The sequence below is a fragment of the Typopeltis vanoorti genome, chromosome 15 (genome assembly GCF_054136105.1).
Source record: "Typopeltis vanoorti isolate ZY-2024b chromosome 15, IOZ_Tvanoo_1.0, whole genome shotgun sequence".
NCBI lineage: Eukaryota > Metazoa > Arthropoda > Arachnida > Uropygi > Thelyphonidae > Typopeltis > Typopeltis vanoorti.
The window spans coordinates 108505623-108526005 of NC_143563.1; the positions used below are offsets into that span (position 1 = coordinate 108505623).

The window sequence follows — 20383 nt, forward strand, 5'->3', positions numbered from 1 at the left end:
AAGATATTGTGAAGGATCCAGACATTGCTTGAATAAGATAATAAATGTGTCCACAGTAAAGAAGTTTAATTAAAAGTATAAATCACATATAAATATTTTGGTTCATAAATCTCATAAATCATCATCAGTGTTAAAGAATGAATAATGGGAAATCCAAAAACAATACGCATATGGAGAAAGATATCTTTGCTTGTGTAGGTGCACAAGCATCTTGCTAAAAGTTACTCTGCACAATCAGAATTCTACACACACACACACACACACGTATTTTTAAAAAAAAAAAGACGTTCAGTTTTTAATATTTTCAGTGATACTCTTTAAGCATATGAAGTCCATCATTAAGATTTGAATAATGAAGAAGGCCTTCAACACTTTTTTTGAAAAGACTTCCAAATTTATAGGTGATATGTGGAAGCTTAACATTATTCCAAATGATCCTGTAGTTAGTTATTAATTACATGTTCTAAACCAGACTTAAGATGCTTATTTAGTTTAATATTGGATTAGTGTTCAACAATATGTTTTGGGATGGAAGGCCGGTTTATCCAAAATAGGATAAGTTGTAGGTTATGGGGAAATTGATAGACCCCAGTTAGCAATAGCCGTTATTCTTTATACTTGGAGAAAGTAAAAGGACATGTATTAAGATTTAGTGCTGGGAGGACATCATGTCTCATCTCATCTTCCTTTCACCCTCTTTTAGGTTTAATGGAGTATTGACAGCACTAATTTTAATGCTTCCAATATTTCCTCTGAGTCACTTCTCATCTTAGAGACATCTTCAGGGAGTACAAATAACACTTGTAATGCTCACACAAGCAACACATTACTCAATGAAATGTGGTTATGATGACTCAAGTCCTATCTAGGTAGCATGCTTCCTATTGACCTAGGATGTAAATTAGGACCTCTGATGATTAATGTTTTCCAAATTTTGGGAAGTTTTTTTGCACCCGTATTTGTTTAACGTTGGTTGATTTCTGAGTGTTGGTTCAGATTCCAATAATAGTCTTTCTTTTTTAAATTTACTGTGGAGGAGCATGGTGGGTTCTTCCAGATCCTGAGAGTGGTTTTCCAATGCATGGTCCACAAGATCAGATTGACCATAGTTGCGATGTCAGATGTTTAAGTTTTGTGTTCATCTAAACAGATGGTGGCTAATCTACCTGTCTGTCTGAAGTAAACCAACTTGCAGGAACAGGGTACTTTATATAATCCAGGCACTAAAAGAGGAGGGAACGAGTCTTTGGTAGAATGATAAGGGTGGCAAGTTTCTGGCTTAAAAGCTGTGTAGAGATTGTACTTGTTTAAAGACCTGGCCATTTTTTCCAATGTACCCAAGTCTTAGGGAATGGTGGTGAAATTTCTGAAATCCTTCTGAAGGACTGCTGAGGATTGGGAAGAGGATTGATTATTTTTTTTTAATTCTGTAAGCCATGGATAGGAAAGTGTGTGTATATGTTTGCGTTCTGTTGAAAGAGATGTTTCACTGGAAAAGATTATACGCTTCTATTGACTAGAAAACCCACTCACAGGCAGAGATACATTCACAAACCTTCCCACCAACACTCCTCCCCACAATATGGCATCATTAAAACTCGAACCAATACACAACACCTTCCTATCCAGTGGTTACAGTGCATACAGAATTAAAAAATCCTTGGCCATCCCTTATGTCTGGGGTACACCTTTTAAGCCCTACCAGAAACTTGCTACCCTTATCTCTTCTACCAAAGACCAGCTCCCTCCTCTTTCTGTGCCTGGATTATAAAGTACCCTGTTCCTGCAAGTTAGCTTACTTCAGACAGACAGGTAGATTAGCCACCATCTGTTTAGATAAACACAAAACTTACATCTGAAATCACAGCTATGGTCAATCTGGTTTTGCAGACCATGTATGCAGGCCTGTACAACTTGATTGTCTTTGAGGGCCAAACCCAACTTGGACCACCTGACCAAGGGCCAGATCACTTCAGACCCTGAATCTTAGACTAATCCACTGCAGCTAAACTTAAGTAAATTTGTTAGTTGGTCTACAGTAAATACTAATTAATATCCATGTTTAAATTTTTTAGAGTTACAATTAAATTATAATCAAAATTATTTACAAACAGATATAGCCGCAAAATTTCTCAATAAAAACCACTTAAACATAAACAAAGTTTACAAATAATTTCACTGAGAATATCACACTTATTCTCAATGAAATATCAGTGACTGAATGTCACAATGTGACACATTGCATTTCTTTGTTGCCACTATTTTATAAAAGTCTGGTGTCATGTTTGAAGTGGCCGTTCTTAATATGGCCTCTAAATTGATATCACTTAAAGATGAATGCTGTTTGGTTTTTGTTCAAGTTCATGACCGAAAATGTTTGTTCACAAGTATATGTGCTCCCAAGCATACAAAATACCTGGTAGGCAGTATCCAACAAACTTTTAAATTTATCCTGATCCAGAATAGAATAAAACTCTCCCTATGCTTGACCCGATAGTTTTCAGAACACTGGAGATCAATAACTTCCATCTGGAGTTCGACAGGTAGATTTCCTGCTTCGACAGAAAATGGATCCTCAATCACTTTTATGCAGACTTCGTCTTCATTACTCAATGGCATTCTTTTCTGAAACTCCTCACTTAGAAGTGATATGTGCTTATATTTTCCACCCACTATTCTGTCAACAAGTTAAGAAATGTGACATATCCCCCTTAGCAAGTTGATTTTCAAACAAACTTAATTTCATTTTGAATGCCTTTATAAGAGACATTAACTGAAAAACAAACTTATTTTTTCCTTGAAGTTGCAAGTTAAGGTCATTTAAGTGATCCAAAATGTCACACAAAAAAAATAAATCTTAATTCCATTCTTCATCCATTATTTCTGGAAATTTTTCCATATCATCTTGAGATTCCAAAAATTCAATTAGTTCATTTTTTAGAGCGACAAAGCATGACAAAACTTTACCGCGGCTCAACCAACGTACATCAGTGTGGTATGGTAGATCCCCGTACTTGGCATCATTTTCTTCTAGAAATGCCTGAAGCATTCTGTGTTTCAAACCCCGAGCTTGAATATAGTTGACCAGAGCAAATACTACTTTATCACATGATCAAACTGCAAAACCTTTGAACATAACACCTGCTGATGAATTAGGCAGTGAAATTTTGTCAACAGTTTACCTGCATACTGTTCAATAAATGTTACAGCACCAACATTTTTTTCACACATGGATGGGGCACCATCTGTGCAAACTGCTACTAAATTCTTGAAATTTAAGGACAGTTTTTCGGTTATACACATCTTTACATTTTCTGCAATCTCCTTTCCTGTTGTTCTTCCTTTCATTAAACACAAACCGGCAAGCTCCTCTGTCACCTCAAAATTCTTATTAATGCTTCTTACATGTATTAAAAGCTATGCAGTATCTTTCACGTCAGTACTTTCATCTATAACAAGCGAATAATAGACAAATTCACTAGCCGATTTTTGCAGGTTATCTTTAAGATCCTCTGCAATATCAGCCACCCTGCACTGATGAACAGTCATATGGGACAAACTGATATTTTCAAAATTATTTTTCTTATCAGGACACAATTCGGAAACAGCAATCATGAGACACTTTTATCAACTCTCCCTCAGTAAATGAGTTGCCAGCACAAACTATTGTGATATTTTTAAGCTTACCTTTGTGGCAACTTCATTTGCAGATGTCACTTTTTTTGAAGGCTTGTTGCTCACCGGTAAGGACTTCCAATAACTTTGCTGCTTTTATTTGCTTTTCACTTGCATCCAACTTGCCAAGGTTAGGATGTTTCAATTCAAAATGACGTCTCAGATTGTACTCTTTCGGCACAGTGATAGATTCCCGACAAACAATGCGCACTATTTTGTCCTTAAACAACGTAAAAAAATATTTGTTTGTCTGCTCGATGTTCCGAATCTATTTTACGCTTTTTACTTAAGCTCGTGTCGAGATTGACAATGTTAATTACAAAAAAAATAAATTTATTTTATTTATTAATTACAAAAAACTAATGATGAAAAACTCACAATAATGCAGGTTATGATAACAGTTATGCAATGTATTGCTACAACCAACCACTACACTGCCTAAGCCAGTCAAGGCATGGCCAACTTTCTGTAATATGATTCGTTCTAGTTCGTAGACATCATTATCACGGAGATGTAACTTTGAATTTCCCCGCAGTGACACTAGTGCTAACAAAACCTCAATGCGATTGTAATAATTTCTTATTAAATGCAATAGTGAGAATAACTCCAAATGCAATTTATTGTCAAATTGAAAGAAACATGATTGTGACATTAATTGCATAAACATGCAGAGTCTTAGTAAAAATTTAATTCAAATCGTCTAATTTCCTATTCCCCCCATATGATTAATTCAATCAGGCAGGCCAAAATAAATAGCATTGCAGGCCATATGTTGTGCAGGCCTGATGTATTGGATAACCACTCAGAGCGTCTTCTGGAAAAAACCTACTATGCTCATCCACAGTAAATTTAAAAAAGACAGAAGACTATTTTTGGAATCTGCAGCAACTCAGAAATCAGCTATAGTTAAACAAATATGGATACAAAAAACTTTCCAAAATTTGGGAAAGATTGTCAGAAGTTTTAATCCTAGGCCACCTACAAATGGCCATAGAAAGTACTACCTATCATAACCACATGTTTCATTGAGTACTGTGTTGCTTTTGTGTGCGCGTGTGTGTGTGTGTGTTATTTGTACTCCCTGAAAATGTCTCATTGATGAGATGAAATATTGAAAGCATTAAACTTAGTTTTGAATTCTTTCTTCATGGAATTGTGATAAAAAGTTGTTTGAAGATTCTGTCTGTAATTTTTTGGTTATAGTCATTCTGAAAAGAGGTTATCTTGATAGTGAAGACTTCTGCTGAAAGCACTTCACTTAAGAACAGATTATGTGAACTCTTGATACAGTGATTTAATGATACTGTAGTTTTGCAAAGGATGGCAAGCTGATATCTGATTAATATAGGCGCTGAAGAAAGTATACAGAAATCGTGGGAGATAAAGAAAGGATAGTTTTTCTTCATTTTATTTCTAAGGTGAATTTGACTCTTGGGTTCTAGGATGTTTATATCAATTTTTGGTTGGAAATCTTCCAGTTCTTGATGTGAGTTCTTCCACATAGTAAAAATATCATCCATATTAATGGATCCACAGAGAGGAGGTTTTGATTTAGGGCAGATAAAAGTTGGAGATAGTAGAAAACGCATTGCAGTTCCTTCTGTTTGTCTATTGAGTTTGTCATTCCACCTAAAATATCAAGAAAATATCTAATTACATTAAACTTCTTTACTGTTGACATGTCTTTTATCTTATTTTAATGAATTTTATGCAGTTATCACTCCAAGGAATTTTAATCCTTCATGTTTGTTGTAGCTAAGAAGACCAACATACTTGGAAAGTTATTTCTACAACATGGTAAGCTATTGGCTCAATTTTTTTTTTTTTTTTTAATTTGAAAAAGTGTAGGAACACCACTGTGATTCTCACCTTCACTAGAATTAAAGAAAATATAAAATTCCCATGCACACATATCTGCTTTAAAGCAAGCCATTCTCTTGTACCTAACCAGCTAAGGAATTCAAAAACAAAATTTTCACATGTAATTCTCGGAAATTCCGGTTTTGAATCTGAACTGCCATCATAGAACATTAATCCAATTTAGTGTTTCATATTTCAGAGCAATCTGGCAATTTAGCTTGATCATCATCTCGGCAGTAAAATTAAAAATTTTCCAAAAACACTTCCTGTTTCTATCAGACTTTCTTGTAATAAAAATTTCAGCATTATAAGAGTAGATCAAATACAATGTTACAGTTATTATAGACTGTACTGCATATATACATAAAATAGACTCCCACCAACAGTCATTTTAATAAGCTCAGTGTTTAACTTGTTAGTACCATCTGAATTGTGTGAAATTAATATCATCATTTCGTGACTTATTTTTCACGGTATTAACAACACCACAAACACTTTTAACAACAAAGATGTTTTATTAACGCTAATATTTCGCTGATTTTCAACTCAGCATCATCAGAGCACAACACACATGTAAACTCGACAGTGAGTGAGTGAAACAGTATAATTGCAAAAGACAAAAGATCTAAAGTCCTATTTTTGGCGCCCTCTAACGAAAAAAAAAAAAAAAAAAAAAAAAAACAGCAGTTATCCAGGAGTTTTTCTTAGGATAACCGTCTCCCAAATTTTTGGCAAATTAATGCAACCATAATTGTTGAGGTTGGGAGAATTCTTCAGAGCTATTGCTGACTCAAAAAATAATCTTTCAGATCTATAACGACTCCTAAATAGCACATTCGTTTTCCTCCATCTAATCCTGTGTGAAGGAGTGTCCAAAGCGTGGTCTTCCAGTCCCGACTTGCCATAGTAATAGTAGCGAATGTATCTTTCATGTTCTTCCAGGCGGATGTTCACTGATCTTCCTGTTTGCCCATAATAGGCCAAATCACAGTCACACGGAACTTCATACACTCCTGGGCGTGCTAAAGGGTGAAGTTTATCCTTAGCGGATCAGAGCTCTGATCCGCTCGCCTAAGGATAAACTTCACCCTTGGGACTGGCAGACCACGCTTTGGACACTCCTTCACACAGGATTAGATGGAGGAAAACGAATGTGCTATTTAGGAGTCGTTATAGATCTGAAAGATTATTTTTTGAGTCAGCAATAGCTTTGAAGAATTCTCCCAACCTTAACAAATATTGTTGCATTAATTTGCCAAAAATTTGGGAGACGGTTATCCTAAGAAAAACTCCTGGATAACTGCTGTGTTTTTTTTTTTTTTTCCTTCATTAGAGGGCGCCAAAAATAGGACTTTAGATCTTTTGTCTTTTGCAATTATATTGTTTCACTCACTCACTGTCGCGTTTACATGTGTGTTGTGCTCTGATGATGCTGAGTTGAAAATCAGCGAAATATTAGCATTAAGAAAACATCTTTGTTGTTAAAAGTGTTTGTGGTGTTGTTAATACCGTGAAAAATAAGTCACGAATAACCATCAACACCTAAGCTTATCTGTTAGATTTAATATTATCATTATTTATTATTATTATTTATATGGGTACTCCATGGAGTCAAAAGTCTCATCATTGGCGACCCCACTATCCATTGACACAGTACCTAACTTACTTCTCCTTAAACTTGTTTGCTGTTGAGGTGCTAGGATATCAACTGATGAAATTTTTCATTATATGGAAGGTGGGGAGAGAACACAGGGGCATCCATGGAAGTTAAATTTATTTGCAGTCAAGAAAGGGGTAAGAGCTAGGTTTTTCTCCCAGAGTGCAGTGAGTGAGTGAAATAATTTGTCCTTATGGGTAGTGAGTGCATCTAGCTTGAATAAATTAAGGGAAGGTATAATAGCTGGTTTGAGTGATTTTTAGCCTCCCTCGGCGAGTCCTTGACTCCCTGGAAGTCTCAGATAATAATAATAATAATAATATTAATTATTTTTGGTTTCATAATGTGTATATCAGTACTTGTGATGTGCCCATTCTTGATATTATTATTGTCAAAACGAAATATAAACCATTTAAAATTGATGTACGTACTAGATTCTGATAATTTGTAATAATTTGAATTTGTAATTTAAAATTGTTAAGTATTGTGTTTTGAAAAGACATTCTCGTTATGGTAACGGAGACGTGTTCATCCATTATACTTAGCTTCTCGCTTGCCATTTACATGGAGTTCGCATGTCTGCCAAGGAGTTTGATGGGTGATTGACAGCTGACAGCGAGAGTGTTCAGTATCAAAGTAACAAGGAAAACAAGAGAGGGCTAATGGAAGTTTAAGAACGCAGACTGGGGAAATTTTGTGCTTAGGAAGTTTTAAGTTTTACACGACAGTTGGGAGAATATTAATAGAAGATTCCGAAAAGGAATTGCAGAACTGCGAGTCTTTAAATTGAAGGAATTGATCTGTCAACAAGTACAGCTATCCCTTGATTAACGCAATTAATCCTTCGCTGTTACCACATATATCAAAATCGCATTAATCAAATATAATAATCAGTGGTAAAAATTACAATTCATCCATGACCGATTACTGTATTAATAATTCATTTTATATTGTACTCTTTTAGGAAAGATAAAAAATGAATGCAAAGTAAATATCTTATAAATGCTTGTACCTACATTAGTTACTACAATTTTGTATTAAAAAAAATTTATCAAGAGGCATTTGAACAGTTTAGTTTTTTTCTTATCAGCATAAATTCTACAATAAGAAGCAAAATGACTCTGTAGACTTCACAGACAAGCATTCTTCAATTAACATCTGGATCCATATCTATTACTTGCTGCTTAAGCGATTCTAAACTGTGAAATATTCCATCCAGGTTTTTTTTTTTTTGTTATCTCCTTTGGAATCTCATCTTTACATTCCATTTGTGTATTGTCTTCAAATGCACGTTGTTCAATTTCAAGATGTTGTCACTGAAATATTTTGAATTTGAATCCAATAATTCTTTAACATCTCGATCAACACCATCAAAACCAAGGTCTTTACCAACTGCAATGATTCTTCAACCATGCTATTCACAGGATTTTGAAAACCACCTAAGTCATTAGCGCATTCTGGCAAAAGATTTTTCCAAACAGCTCTCATGCAGCTAGAAGACACTTGCTCCCACGAGTCATGAATGTTTTCAATTGCATGTTTAATGTTAAAAATTTTCCAAACTTTTTGGAGCGTAATCACATTTTCTCCCGTTGCTGTTTCTACTGCCTTTGAGAATGTCTTTTTAAGAAAATAAACTTTGAAAGTTGCAATGGTGCCCATGTCCATGGGTTGTAACAGTGATGTAGTATTTGGTGGAAAAAATAAAACTTTCACATTCTCACACAGATCATTAAGAGAATTTGGATGACCAGATGTGTTGCCTAAAAGCAAAAGAGCTTTGAAAGCCAAGTTATTTCTCTTGCAATGAGCTTCAACTGCTGGTCAAAAATAAGACTTAAACCAATGTTTAAATAGGCTTTGGGTAACCCACGCCTTCTGATTTGCCCAGCAAATTACAGGTAAAGAGTTCTTGTTACATCCTTTTAAAGCCCCTAGGTTCTGAGTTCGATAAACAAGCTGTTGCTTCAATTTAAAATCTCCATTAGCATTCCCTCCAAGCATAACAGTTAAGCAATCTTTCGATACTTTATAGCCAGGTTGCACTGCTTCTTTTTTTGATATAAAAGTTCTAGGTGACATTTTTTTCTGTAAAATTTATGAAGAACGTAATTTATAAATACAGCAGAACAATTGGAGCTTATAATACATCCACTCTTAATGCTTAATGGAAGGAATGACGTCATCATGCTCACGACATCATGCACATCAATTTCATCTTTCTTTCTCTCTGCCAGGAAACACTCCCATGAGGCTTGCATGTTTTTGTGTGAGTAAATTTAAAGGCTTGTTAATTAAAACTTGCCACGTATATAAAGGAATTGTCGCAATTAATTTCGCTGTGTTAATCAAACTCACATTAAGCAAGAGATACCTGTGTTTAGTTTATAAAAGAAGATATTGGAGTCGACATTCTAATTGAATGTTCAAGGAAAGCTGAATGGAAAATTTCATCTTTTGTCTTAAGGACACTGAATTACTATGAAAAAAGCAATTGATGAAATTTGAAACTGTAAAGTGGTTTAACATGAAAAGCTCTACTTAGACTTGTTGTTTTTGAAGTAGTAGAAGAAACCATTTTCTCTGATACAAAAAAATTAGTAAATTGTGTGTCAAATTGAACTGCAAGATGTAAGAGTATTTATAGTTCAGTGAGACAGGAGAAATAATGTTACATGCTACATAAGTGATAAGAAAGATGGAAAAGAAGAAAATGTGTGTATTTTTGGAAAAAGTCCTAGCAAAGAAAAAGACTCTGATGAACATATTTGTTGTAACAAGGTGTTTAGTCTAGTAGACATCATTAAGTATATATCAAATACTCCAATAATAGAATGAGTCAGAGAATGAATGATTGTAATATTTTTGGATAAGAAAATCTCTTAAAGTGTAGATTTCTTTTATTGTACAATGAAACCTGTGGAGAATTCATGACTAAACAAACACATGTAATAACCACAGTAATAAGTTCATCATCATCATCATCATCTTCCTTATACCCTCTTTTACCTTGCGGTGTCGAGGGTCCATTGATCATCGGACCTCACTCCGTTTACAGGATAAGGTGGTCAGCCTTATGCCCCGGTGTATCCTATGGCCTGTAGTGTTGGGTTCTCAAGGCCAGTTTGCCTGCTTTGCGGGATGAAAAACCCCGGAATAAAACTGGGGAAAAAAACCTGCTGTCCACGCCCAAGACTGGCTAACTTGGCTATGGCTGAGGAAAATCCTTCAGCTCCTCACGTCACCGACGGGAATCGAACCTAGGACATTCTTTCCCCAGGCATATGGTTGCGAAGTGCATAGCCACTAGGCTAACCGTGCGGACTCTGTTCAGTAATAAGTTTTAATAAGCAAATATTTCCTAAGTATCATAGGACATCGTCAGTACAGTTAATTCAAACAATACTAGGAATAACATACAGTTAGAGTGCATGATTACAATCCCAATATGTGTGCAGTTGCATGTTATAGAATTAAATTAAAATATATCTGGAGGGGAAAAAAACAGATTACATTAAAATAAGATAACATATATAAACATTATTTTTCACAACTTTGTATGACAATTTCCCATACTTTAGGAATAACAAGAAAATCATTATGGTTTACATTTGGTCTGTGAAGTAGGGCTTCAGCACTTTCTTTATATAAACATTCATGTTTATATAAAGATCTATGTAGAAGTTTGGGCTTTTTCCAATAGATCCTATGGTTTGGGTTTTCAACTCCATATTGTGCATGGCCAGATTTCTACGGTTTGATAAGACGGATATGGTCTTGATGTTCCGAACTGTGTTTATGAACAGATCTAACTGTACGTCCATAGTAAGCCAATTTACAGGAGCATGGAACTTTGTACATGCCAGGTAGCATCAAAGGTGAGATTTTGTCTTTAGGAGAAGGTAACAAGTTATAGATCTGGTTGATTGGTTTGTAGGTAGTAGCAAGTTTATATTTCTTCATAATTTTTGAAAGATGTTCGGAGATGCCCTTGAAATAAGGTATGGGAATCCTACGGGCTTTTCTTGTCTAGGTTGATGTGTGGGGAAGTGATTGATGATTTTTTGAGTTGTTTTAAGATTGTATCCATTTAGTATGGCTGTATTTTTGATTATTTTCAATGCTTGGTGTAGAGATTCTTCAGAGGAGCAGAATCTGTGTGCTCTAGTTACTAATGATTTTTAAGATGGGTGATGAGCAGAAGAATTGTGAAGGTAGCAACCTGAAAATGTTGGCTTACGATAGACAGAAGTGTAGATGGAACCATCTTCTTTTCTTTGGATGTGTAAATCCAGAAAGGAGATACCCTGTGGAGATTCTTTTTCTTGCGTGAATTTGATGCGAGGAAGAAGGTGTATTTTATCTAGAAACAGGTGTAGTTCTTGTTTGGAATGACCCCAGACAGCAAAGACATCATCATCAACATTGTAGCCAAATTTTTGGTTTGGGTTTAAACGTGAAAATTTTTTCTTCAAGGAATTCTAGAAACAGGTTGGCTGAGTTTGGTGTAAGGGAGACCCCGTTGCTGTTCCTTCCTCTTGCTTGTAAATTTTCTCTTTCCAAGTGAAGTAACTGGATGTAATAACAAATTTGAATAATTCAACAATATCAGATGGAAATTTTTGATTTAGCAAGTCTACTGTTTCCTTATTGGGAATATTAGTGAAGGAGGGAGACAATGTCGAAGCTAATTAGCATGTCAGTTTCCAACAGTCGAATGTCTTTTATTTTTGTGTGAAACTCTGTTGAATTTTTAATTGATGAAGCTGAGTGGCCTGTGTGAGGATGGAGAAGGTTAGATAAAAATCTTGATAATTTGTAAGTCGGGCTGCTAATAGAATCCATGATTGGTCTGAGTGGAACGTTATTCTTGTGAAGCTTAGCTAAACCATATATTCTAGGAGGCCTAGCATGTTATTTCCTGAGGTGTTTTTTTATTGTTCATCTAAGGAAGTGGTTTCATCAAGTAACTTGTTGAGTTTCTTGAGCTGTCTTTTTGTAGGATCATAATCAAGTTTGGCATATGTATTTCGATCTTGGAGTAGTAAATTCATTTTTCGGTCATATGAATTGGTATCTAGAACAACAGTGGTATTTCCTTTGTCAGGCATGGTGATGATTATGTTTTAAGGAGGTAAGAGCGTTCAAGATTATTTTGGTTTATTATTTTAACTTAGATTATTAGATTATTTTGGCTATTTCGAAACGAAGTCTGTTGGCTTCAATACTGGAAAGATGGCTGATGTTTCTTTCAATGTTATGTATAAAATCTAAATATGGAAAGCATTTAGGTGAAGTGGCAAACTTATGACCTCTTGCCAGAACATTTAATTCATCTTCTGTTAGTGGACAGCTAGATAAGTTGACAACCCATTTTTCGGTCGGTAATTTGTTGGTATTATTCTTAGATTGATTTAACAAATTAAGATATCTTTTATGTAGATTAATATTATTTTCATCAAATGCTTTGATCCTTGAATTTTTTAAGACACTAATAATCACTTATATCAATTCTTTATATTAACATATTTGACAATGCTACCTGACGTGCATGTACGAGGTTCCATGCTCCTGTAAATTGGCTTACTATGGACAGACAGGTAGTTCTGTTCATAAACACATTTCAGTACATCAGGACCATATCCATCTTATCAAACCTCAGAAATCTGGCTTCGCACAACACAGAGTTGAAAACCCAAATGATAGGATACAAACTTCTACATAGATCTTTATATAAACATAAATGTTTATATAAAGAAAGTGCTGAAGTCCTACTTCACAGACCAAATCTAAACTGTAATGACGTTCTTGCTATTCCTAAAGTATGGGAAATTGTCATACAAAATTGTGTAAAATAATTTTTATAAATGTTATCTTATTTTAATGTAATTTTTTTTTCTCCTCCTCCAGATATATTTTAATTTAATTCTGTAACATGCTACCGCACACATATTGGGATTCCATTGTAATCATGTGTCCTAACTGTATGTTATTTCTATTATTGCTTGAATTAACTTTAGTGACGATGTCCTAATGATACTTAGGATGAAATATTTACTTATTGTGTTTGTTTAGTCGTAAATTTCTTTTAGAAGGCCTTGGATCCATTTTATTTTGTAGTTATTTATGTAATTTTATTTAAAGTGTATATGTTGTTTTACTTTCATTACATGTATGTAATTTTTTTTAATATTTTCTTTGAGTCAATGATTTTCCAGATTCTAAAAGAAATAGTTAAAAGTCATTGCACCGATCGGAATTGAACCCTTGTGTAAATACTAAATATTCAGGGTAAAAATCTCTTTGTAGAGACAATCTTTAAAAAAAAAAATGGTGCAGTTGACTTACAGGGTTGGTTATAGATTATTTTATTTTTGTTTGACTCCAGAAAGTTTAATTTTGACTCAAGTGAAATGGCTACAGAAGATAGTAATACTAGTAGTGAAGTTTCTTCCATTAAAGATGAGGAATTTTTTAAGTTAGTTAATCCAACCTTTGTAATACCTTCATTCTCAGGTGATAGTCATGAAAGCATAGAAACATTTTTTAGATCTGCAGAAAAAATTAGAGATTTAGGAAAATGGTCAGATTTCCATTTGTTAATTACTTCATAATAAATTATTGGGCAAAGTAGAAACATTCTTAAACTCATCAGCTTTATTTAAGAGACACTAGCAGTTATGCAACCTTTAAAAGTTTACTGATATTAGAATTTTCAAATGTGGAAGAATTAGGACCTAATATTTGGAAAATTCATTAGTACATTAATACAAGAAAAAGTTAAAAATCTTGAACAATGTTTTCAACTTGTTAGAGAAAAGGAAGAGAGGCTTAGAGATTTATTTTATTCCACAAACAATAACAGGTAAACCCTTTTCAGTGTAATGAAACTCATTCTCCTAACAGTGACTGCTGATAAAGTGAGAGAAGAGAAGTTTCAACAAATAAAGGTGCTAAGAAAAAGAAACAGTGTAAGGAAATTTCTGTGAATTCAACTGAAGATGTTTCAGAATCTGAGTCAAGGTACAATCGCGTGATCTGGGAAAAATAGAGGTGGAAAAAATAAAACTTTCACATTCTCACACTAAAACTCAAAACATTTCTTACTGAAGAGATAGAATGACAGCAGAGACCAATAGTGAAGGGACAAGAACTTCTGTTTAAGATGATATCTGATTTAACGATATCCAGGAATCCTACAGATAATCAATCTTCCTCTTGTAAATCTAATGGTATTGACAGGAATAAAACATTTCAAAGGAGATGTTTCAAAATGTTTGAGATGCAATAAACCTGGTCATTTTTGCTAATGATTGTTATGTTAGGGATAAACTTAGTATTCAACATAAGAAATCTGAAATATGGGAAAATTTGGAAGTACAAAGACAGAAATGCCAAACTGAGTAGGTTGACATTCTGTCCTTGCCAATATCATATTGGCAAGGACATAAATGTCAAACTATTCGGTTAGGCATGGGTAAAGCTAAAGGCAGCTCAAACCCTAAAGGAGAGTTTGATGCAGCATTAGCTCCTTATGCTAATGGAGATAATCCTTCACCAATTCTCTAAGGCTTTATTGAAAATGTGTCTTGTAAAATCTTAATTGACACAGGTGCACATATTTCACTCATTTCTTATAGTTTAACAAAATTAAAATTTTAATTCCAAACGACATTTCAGTTTTAAGCTATCCAATTAATCTAAAGGACATTTTTGAATCAGAAATTTCAGCTGATAAGCAAATAAATGCTTTTATTTCAGTTCCTATTTTATTCTTATTCGATTCCTTTGTATATCCTTAACATAACAATCTTTAGCAAGAATGATCAGGTTTATTGCATCTAAAACATTTGAAAGTCTGTCATCCGTTAATAGTTCTTCCAGAATCCTCTAATCCAAATGTACAAGTAATATTTGGAATTGATTTTTCTGAAATGTTGTGCTTTTGCATGTAATTTTGTTGATGATACAGTGCCCTTGTGTGGACTAGAATACTGTTTGGACAGGACATCAGGTGACAGGAAAATTAGAGCAGTCCCCTGAAGTTTTTAAAAATACTGATAATGATCAAGTGTTTAATATTGAGACCATCTCAATATTAAAAAAAAAGAGATGAGAGGGCAAACATTCAGGAAATAAAAGAGAACATAGTGCAGGATTCAATGAAATTAGCAAACACTAGTGAAGAAAGGAATAGAATTCTAAAATTCTTTAAATCTGCCTTTGAATTTTTCTCTGGTGTTTTCACAGAGGATGTTGTTTCAACATCTTGCACTAATGCAGTAGAACACTCAGTGCAGATTTGTACTCATTCTCCTATTTATACTACGCAATATCAGACTCCAGTGAAATATATGGAGCATTTTTAGAAACTACTGTAGGAATATGAAAGGGCAGGAATAACTGAGAAGTCGAATTCTCAGTGGAATAGCCCATTCATCTTAATTGAAAAATCAAATGGAAATCTAAGGTTTGTTAGAATTCAGAGCCATCAATAAGCCTATTGATTTTCTGCTGTGTAAGATTGAGGAATTATTGAACTGTTTGGAAGGAGCACAATATTTTACAAAACTGTATTTAAATTCTGGCTGCTTTCAGATCCCTTTGAAGAAGAAAGAAGACAGAAAATATGTTGCATTTACTACTAGATGGCAGAAATGTCAGCTATATAGATTACCACAAGGTGCAAGAAATTCTGCCATGTCATTCTAGTCTTTAATGAATTCTGTCTTATCAGGTATATTGGGAAATGGAGTAATCTGTTTTGAAGATGATCTAATTTATTCAATGGCTATAGGATTTTACTACTCATTGTAAAATCCTGTAGAATGTTTTAAACAGATTAGATGAAGGAAATCTATCTTTAAAGTGCTCTGAATGCCTATTTTTCTTAAAAGAAATTAAGTATTTAGGTCATATACAGATTTGGCCAGTGTAAAAGGGCTTTACAACTTTCTTTGAATAGGCATTCGTATTTAAACTTGCATCTATGGAGAAGACGAGCTTTATCCCACTTTATCTCACTTCTTACATGCACAGCCTCTGGTAATTTATCAACCAGCATTTATTGAAAACCTACCTTTACTGGCAGATACATTCTTCAAAAGTCTGCTCATCACACCTCTCAAAAAATTGGTGTTATGAAGTCTTTAATTAATAGAGCATATAAAGTGTGCTCCTCTCCCTCAAGCTTATGTACAAGAACTTTTCACTTATCAAAAAGTTAATGGAATTTAATGGTTACAACCAGGGGTGAGCTATGGAAATTTTAACAAAGGGCTCGCATCATCGAGCAAAAAAAATACATATTTCACACAAAAACTTTTATTAATACAGTTTGTGTATAAATGCCAATCAAAAAGTATGATGGGAAAACCTGTAAAGGCTATCATTTTTAAACCAATATTTCATGATCTAAACATGAAATATTTGCACACAATCATCTGTGTTAATTTATCTTACATAAGAAAAACGTTTTTTTACTATCACAATATAATAAGAATAAAATCTTTTATAATCGCACATATGAAATAGTCTGCATTTTTTATACACAAAATAAATTTCTTTTGTTTGTGATAGAAGTTTTTATGACAAACAATCTATAAATAAATATTATCTAAACACAATAATATTTAAGTACGTTATATTTCTCTTTGTTTTTATACTTCAAGTGATAATCAAGGAGCATTATTTTATAGTCTTTATATATTTCAAAAAACTTTTTTTTTTTGTTTGTTTGTTTTGAAAAAATAAAAATTTAACAAAGGGCTCAAGCAAGCTCCTTATAGCTCACCACTGGTTACAATCCTAATTAAATCCAGTAGATAAGTGAATCCTATGTTCCAGCACCTCACGATTCTTCAACAGACCACAAGGTTCCAATCCCTTATATTTCTGGCATCTCAGAACCGATTGGCAGAATTTTGAAGAATTCTCATCTCATTCCCACATATTTTCCTATCAACAAAATTTCTCACTTGTTGCTATCTACAAAAGACAAACTGGCACCTCTATCATTAGCCGGTGTTTACCAAATACCGTATGAATGTAATTTAACATCTTCTTCTTCCTTTCCAGGCTTATTGGCCAAATAGCCTGTTCCAGACTCAATTCCATCTTTTTAAGGGTCTTGCTCTGCATCAAGTACCTTTTGGGTGGTAATTTAGAATTTGTTTAGGTATTCTGCTTCTATTCATTCTTAGTATGTGTTCTTTCCATTTTTCTCTATAGCAAATCACTGTTTCATTTAGGGAGGTTGTAATTCCAAGTTTTTTTTCTGATTTTGCTGCTTTTCATTTTGTCCATTATTGTGACTGCTTCAGTTCTGTACAGAAATTTCATTTTGGATGATTCAATTCTTCTTTCATCTGCTTTTTTTATTGTCCATATCTCACTGCCATAAAGTAAGGTTGGTTTAGCAACTGTATTGTAGATTCTTATTCGTGTGTGGTTTTGTACATAATTGGGTTTAAAAATTTTATTTATAATGCCCGTTACTTTTAAAAAGTTTGATGTCTTTGGTTCTATATCAGCTTCATTTTCATATGACATTGTGCAACCTAAATATTTGAATGTATTTAATTGCTCTATTATTTTGTTGTTTATTACTATTTTGCTTCTTATTGGATTAGCACCTTTGAAGGCCATGACTTTTGTTTTGTCTGGTAAAATCTGATAAAAACATATGGTATATGTTTTTATCAGATTATTTAGATTGCATAATGATTTTTGTAGTTCATCTTCATTATTTCCAAGGATTATTTGGTCATCGGCAAAAAGAAGAGTAGCTAATCTGGTGTTACGGTTTATCTTGAATCCTCCTTCATTAGTTATCTTCCATTCTTTTATGATTTTATCTATGTATATATTAAATAAAACCGGTGAGAGAAGGCAACCCTGACGTACTCCTCAATTTATTGGTTTCCAGCTTGATATTGAATTATTTTACTTCACAGATATTTTATTATCTTGATATATATTATATAAGGCTCTAAAGAGTTGGTTTGGTATTTCATATTCTTCTAGGATTTTCCATAGTTTTTCTCTGATAATTTTATCAAATGCTTTGGTGTAATCTATAAAAGCTATGTGTGTTTCTATGTTCATTTCTCTGTGTTTTTCAATTAATAATTTTAACGTAAATGCAGAGTCTATGCAAGACCTGCCTTTTCTGAATCCATTTTGCTCTTTTATTAATTTTGCCTCTACTATACGTTTAAGTTTATATGCTAAGATTTTTGCATATACTTTATAACAGGTACTAAGTAAGCTGATGCCACGATAATTGTTACAGTCAGATTTGTGTCTTTTTTTGTAGATGGGAATAACTATTGCTTTGGTCCAATCTTGTGGGCATTTTCCTTCTTTCCAGATCATATTATAAAAGTTAAGTAACCTGAGTGAGAATTCAAGTCCTGCATATTTGATAAGTTCCAAGTTTATATTGTCTTCTCCTGGAGCCTTTCCTGTTTTGCTTTGGGTTAATGCTTCTGTTAATTCTTCTAGAATGATGTTTTCCAAGTTATCAGAGATGTTTACAAAGGGTAGTTTTCTGTTTTGAATGTTTTCATCATACCATAGATCTTGGTAGTGATTTTGCATTTTTCTATTTTAATGGTATTAATATCTGCTTTTTCCTCTAGTTTCATTGCTTAAATCTTTGATGATTTTATATGCATTAGGTCTTTTGAGTGTACAGTCTATCTCTAATTTTGTTACAAAATTGTTCCATCTGTTTATTCTTCTGCATGCTGCTTTTGCTATTGCTTTTTTTCTGCTGTATTCGATTTTTGATTTATTGTTTTTAGATTGAGCCAGTTTTTATATGCTTTTTTCTTTTCTTCAATAATGCATTTAATTTCATCATCCCAGTCCCTAAGACCTCTTTTTCTTTTCCACTTTTTCTTTGTTCCTAAACTTTCTTTTGCAGCTTTTGTCGTTATGGTTTTTAGGTTTGACCATTCTTCTATGTTCTGATTTTGTTTTATACTTGTCATCCAGTTCTTTATTCTTTTTTGGTACAAGTCTTTAATACTACTGTAGTCCAAAAGTCTGACTTTGAAAGGTTCAAAATTTCTATTTTCCTTGTGCTTTTTTTGTTGTTTTCCATTTTATTTTTCCAATTAAAAGGTAATGATCTGATTCTATTTCAAATCTTCTGTATACTCTTGTATCTGTTATCATTTCTGACATTTTGATATTGCTGATTATGTAATCAGTAATGCTTCTTGTGTCTCTTGCTTCCCAAGTGTATCTGTGGATGTCTTTATGTTTTGAAGAAGGTATTCATTATTTTAAGGTTATTGCTTATAGTAAAATCTCTTAATCTATTTCCATTTCTATTACAGTTAAGTTCTCTGATAGGTCCTGTGTTTGGTTTATTGCCAATTCTTATGTTGAGATCTCCTATTACCAAAATGTGATCCTTAGGATTGGTCTTATTTAATATGTTCTGCAGTTGGGTGTAGAAATTTTCTGAGTCCTCCTTTTCCCTCTTCAGGTGCATAAGTTCCAATTACTGTCATATAGCCTCTGTCTATTTTAATTCTCATTTCTATTATTCTATCGCTGCAAAAGTTGTAATGGATTATATTTTTTCTAAGAGATTTATGTAGAAAGATCATTATACCAGATTTAGCTCTCTCTTCTGCTTCTACCCCAGTGTATATATAGATATAATTTTCAGTTTCGTCTGTTCCTCTCTGCTTTTTTTTAGATTCTGTAATTACTGCTATTTTTACATTTCTTTCTTCTAGTGCTTGGTCCAGTTCTATGATTTTGTGGTGGATACTTCTCGCATTCCAGGTGGCTATATTCCAATAGATGTATTTCTGCTTTTTTTTTCCAATAATTTTCTTCTCGAATCCTTATTCCAAGCCGGTTAGTTACCAAAAAAGTCTGTCCATTTACTATCTTCATGAGTCTTTTTAGTGGGTTAAAATTTTGACTGAGAGGGTTACTGGCCATCTGCAGTCTAGCTTGGTGATGGGGCTGCCCATCTTGAGGCCTTCAAGCTTGCCTTAAGTGATAGGAGAGAATTTTAAAGAGAAGACAGAGATAGAGTAGAGATAGAAATAGAATGACCCATAGCTCTCGATTACTCTAATAGCATTAGGATCGTGAGTTACGAGAGTTGGCGAGGAATGCCATATAGGAAAGATTAAAGAGCAAGGGGACCTACCTCAAAGAAGA

The 20383-nt window shown here is 33.7% G+C and overlaps 1 protein-coding gene across 2 annotated transcripts in view; it reads left to right on the top strand.

Moving 5' to 3' along the window:
• The window catches only part of Cdc27 (cell division cycle protein 27), a 392586-nt gene that overhangs the window by 200856 nt on the left and 171347 nt on the right, over positions 1–20383 (top strand). Inside the window, exon 11 of one of the 2 annotated variants that reach the window (XM_090405839.1) lies at positions 5431–5472. The exons of the other annotated variant lie outside the window; for it this stretch is intronic. Within the exon in view, the coding sequence (XP_090261965.1) occupies positions 5431–5472 (42 nt within the window). The remainder of the gene's footprint in view (positions 1–5430; positions 5473–20383) is intronic. 2 annotated transcript variants of the gene reach the window in all.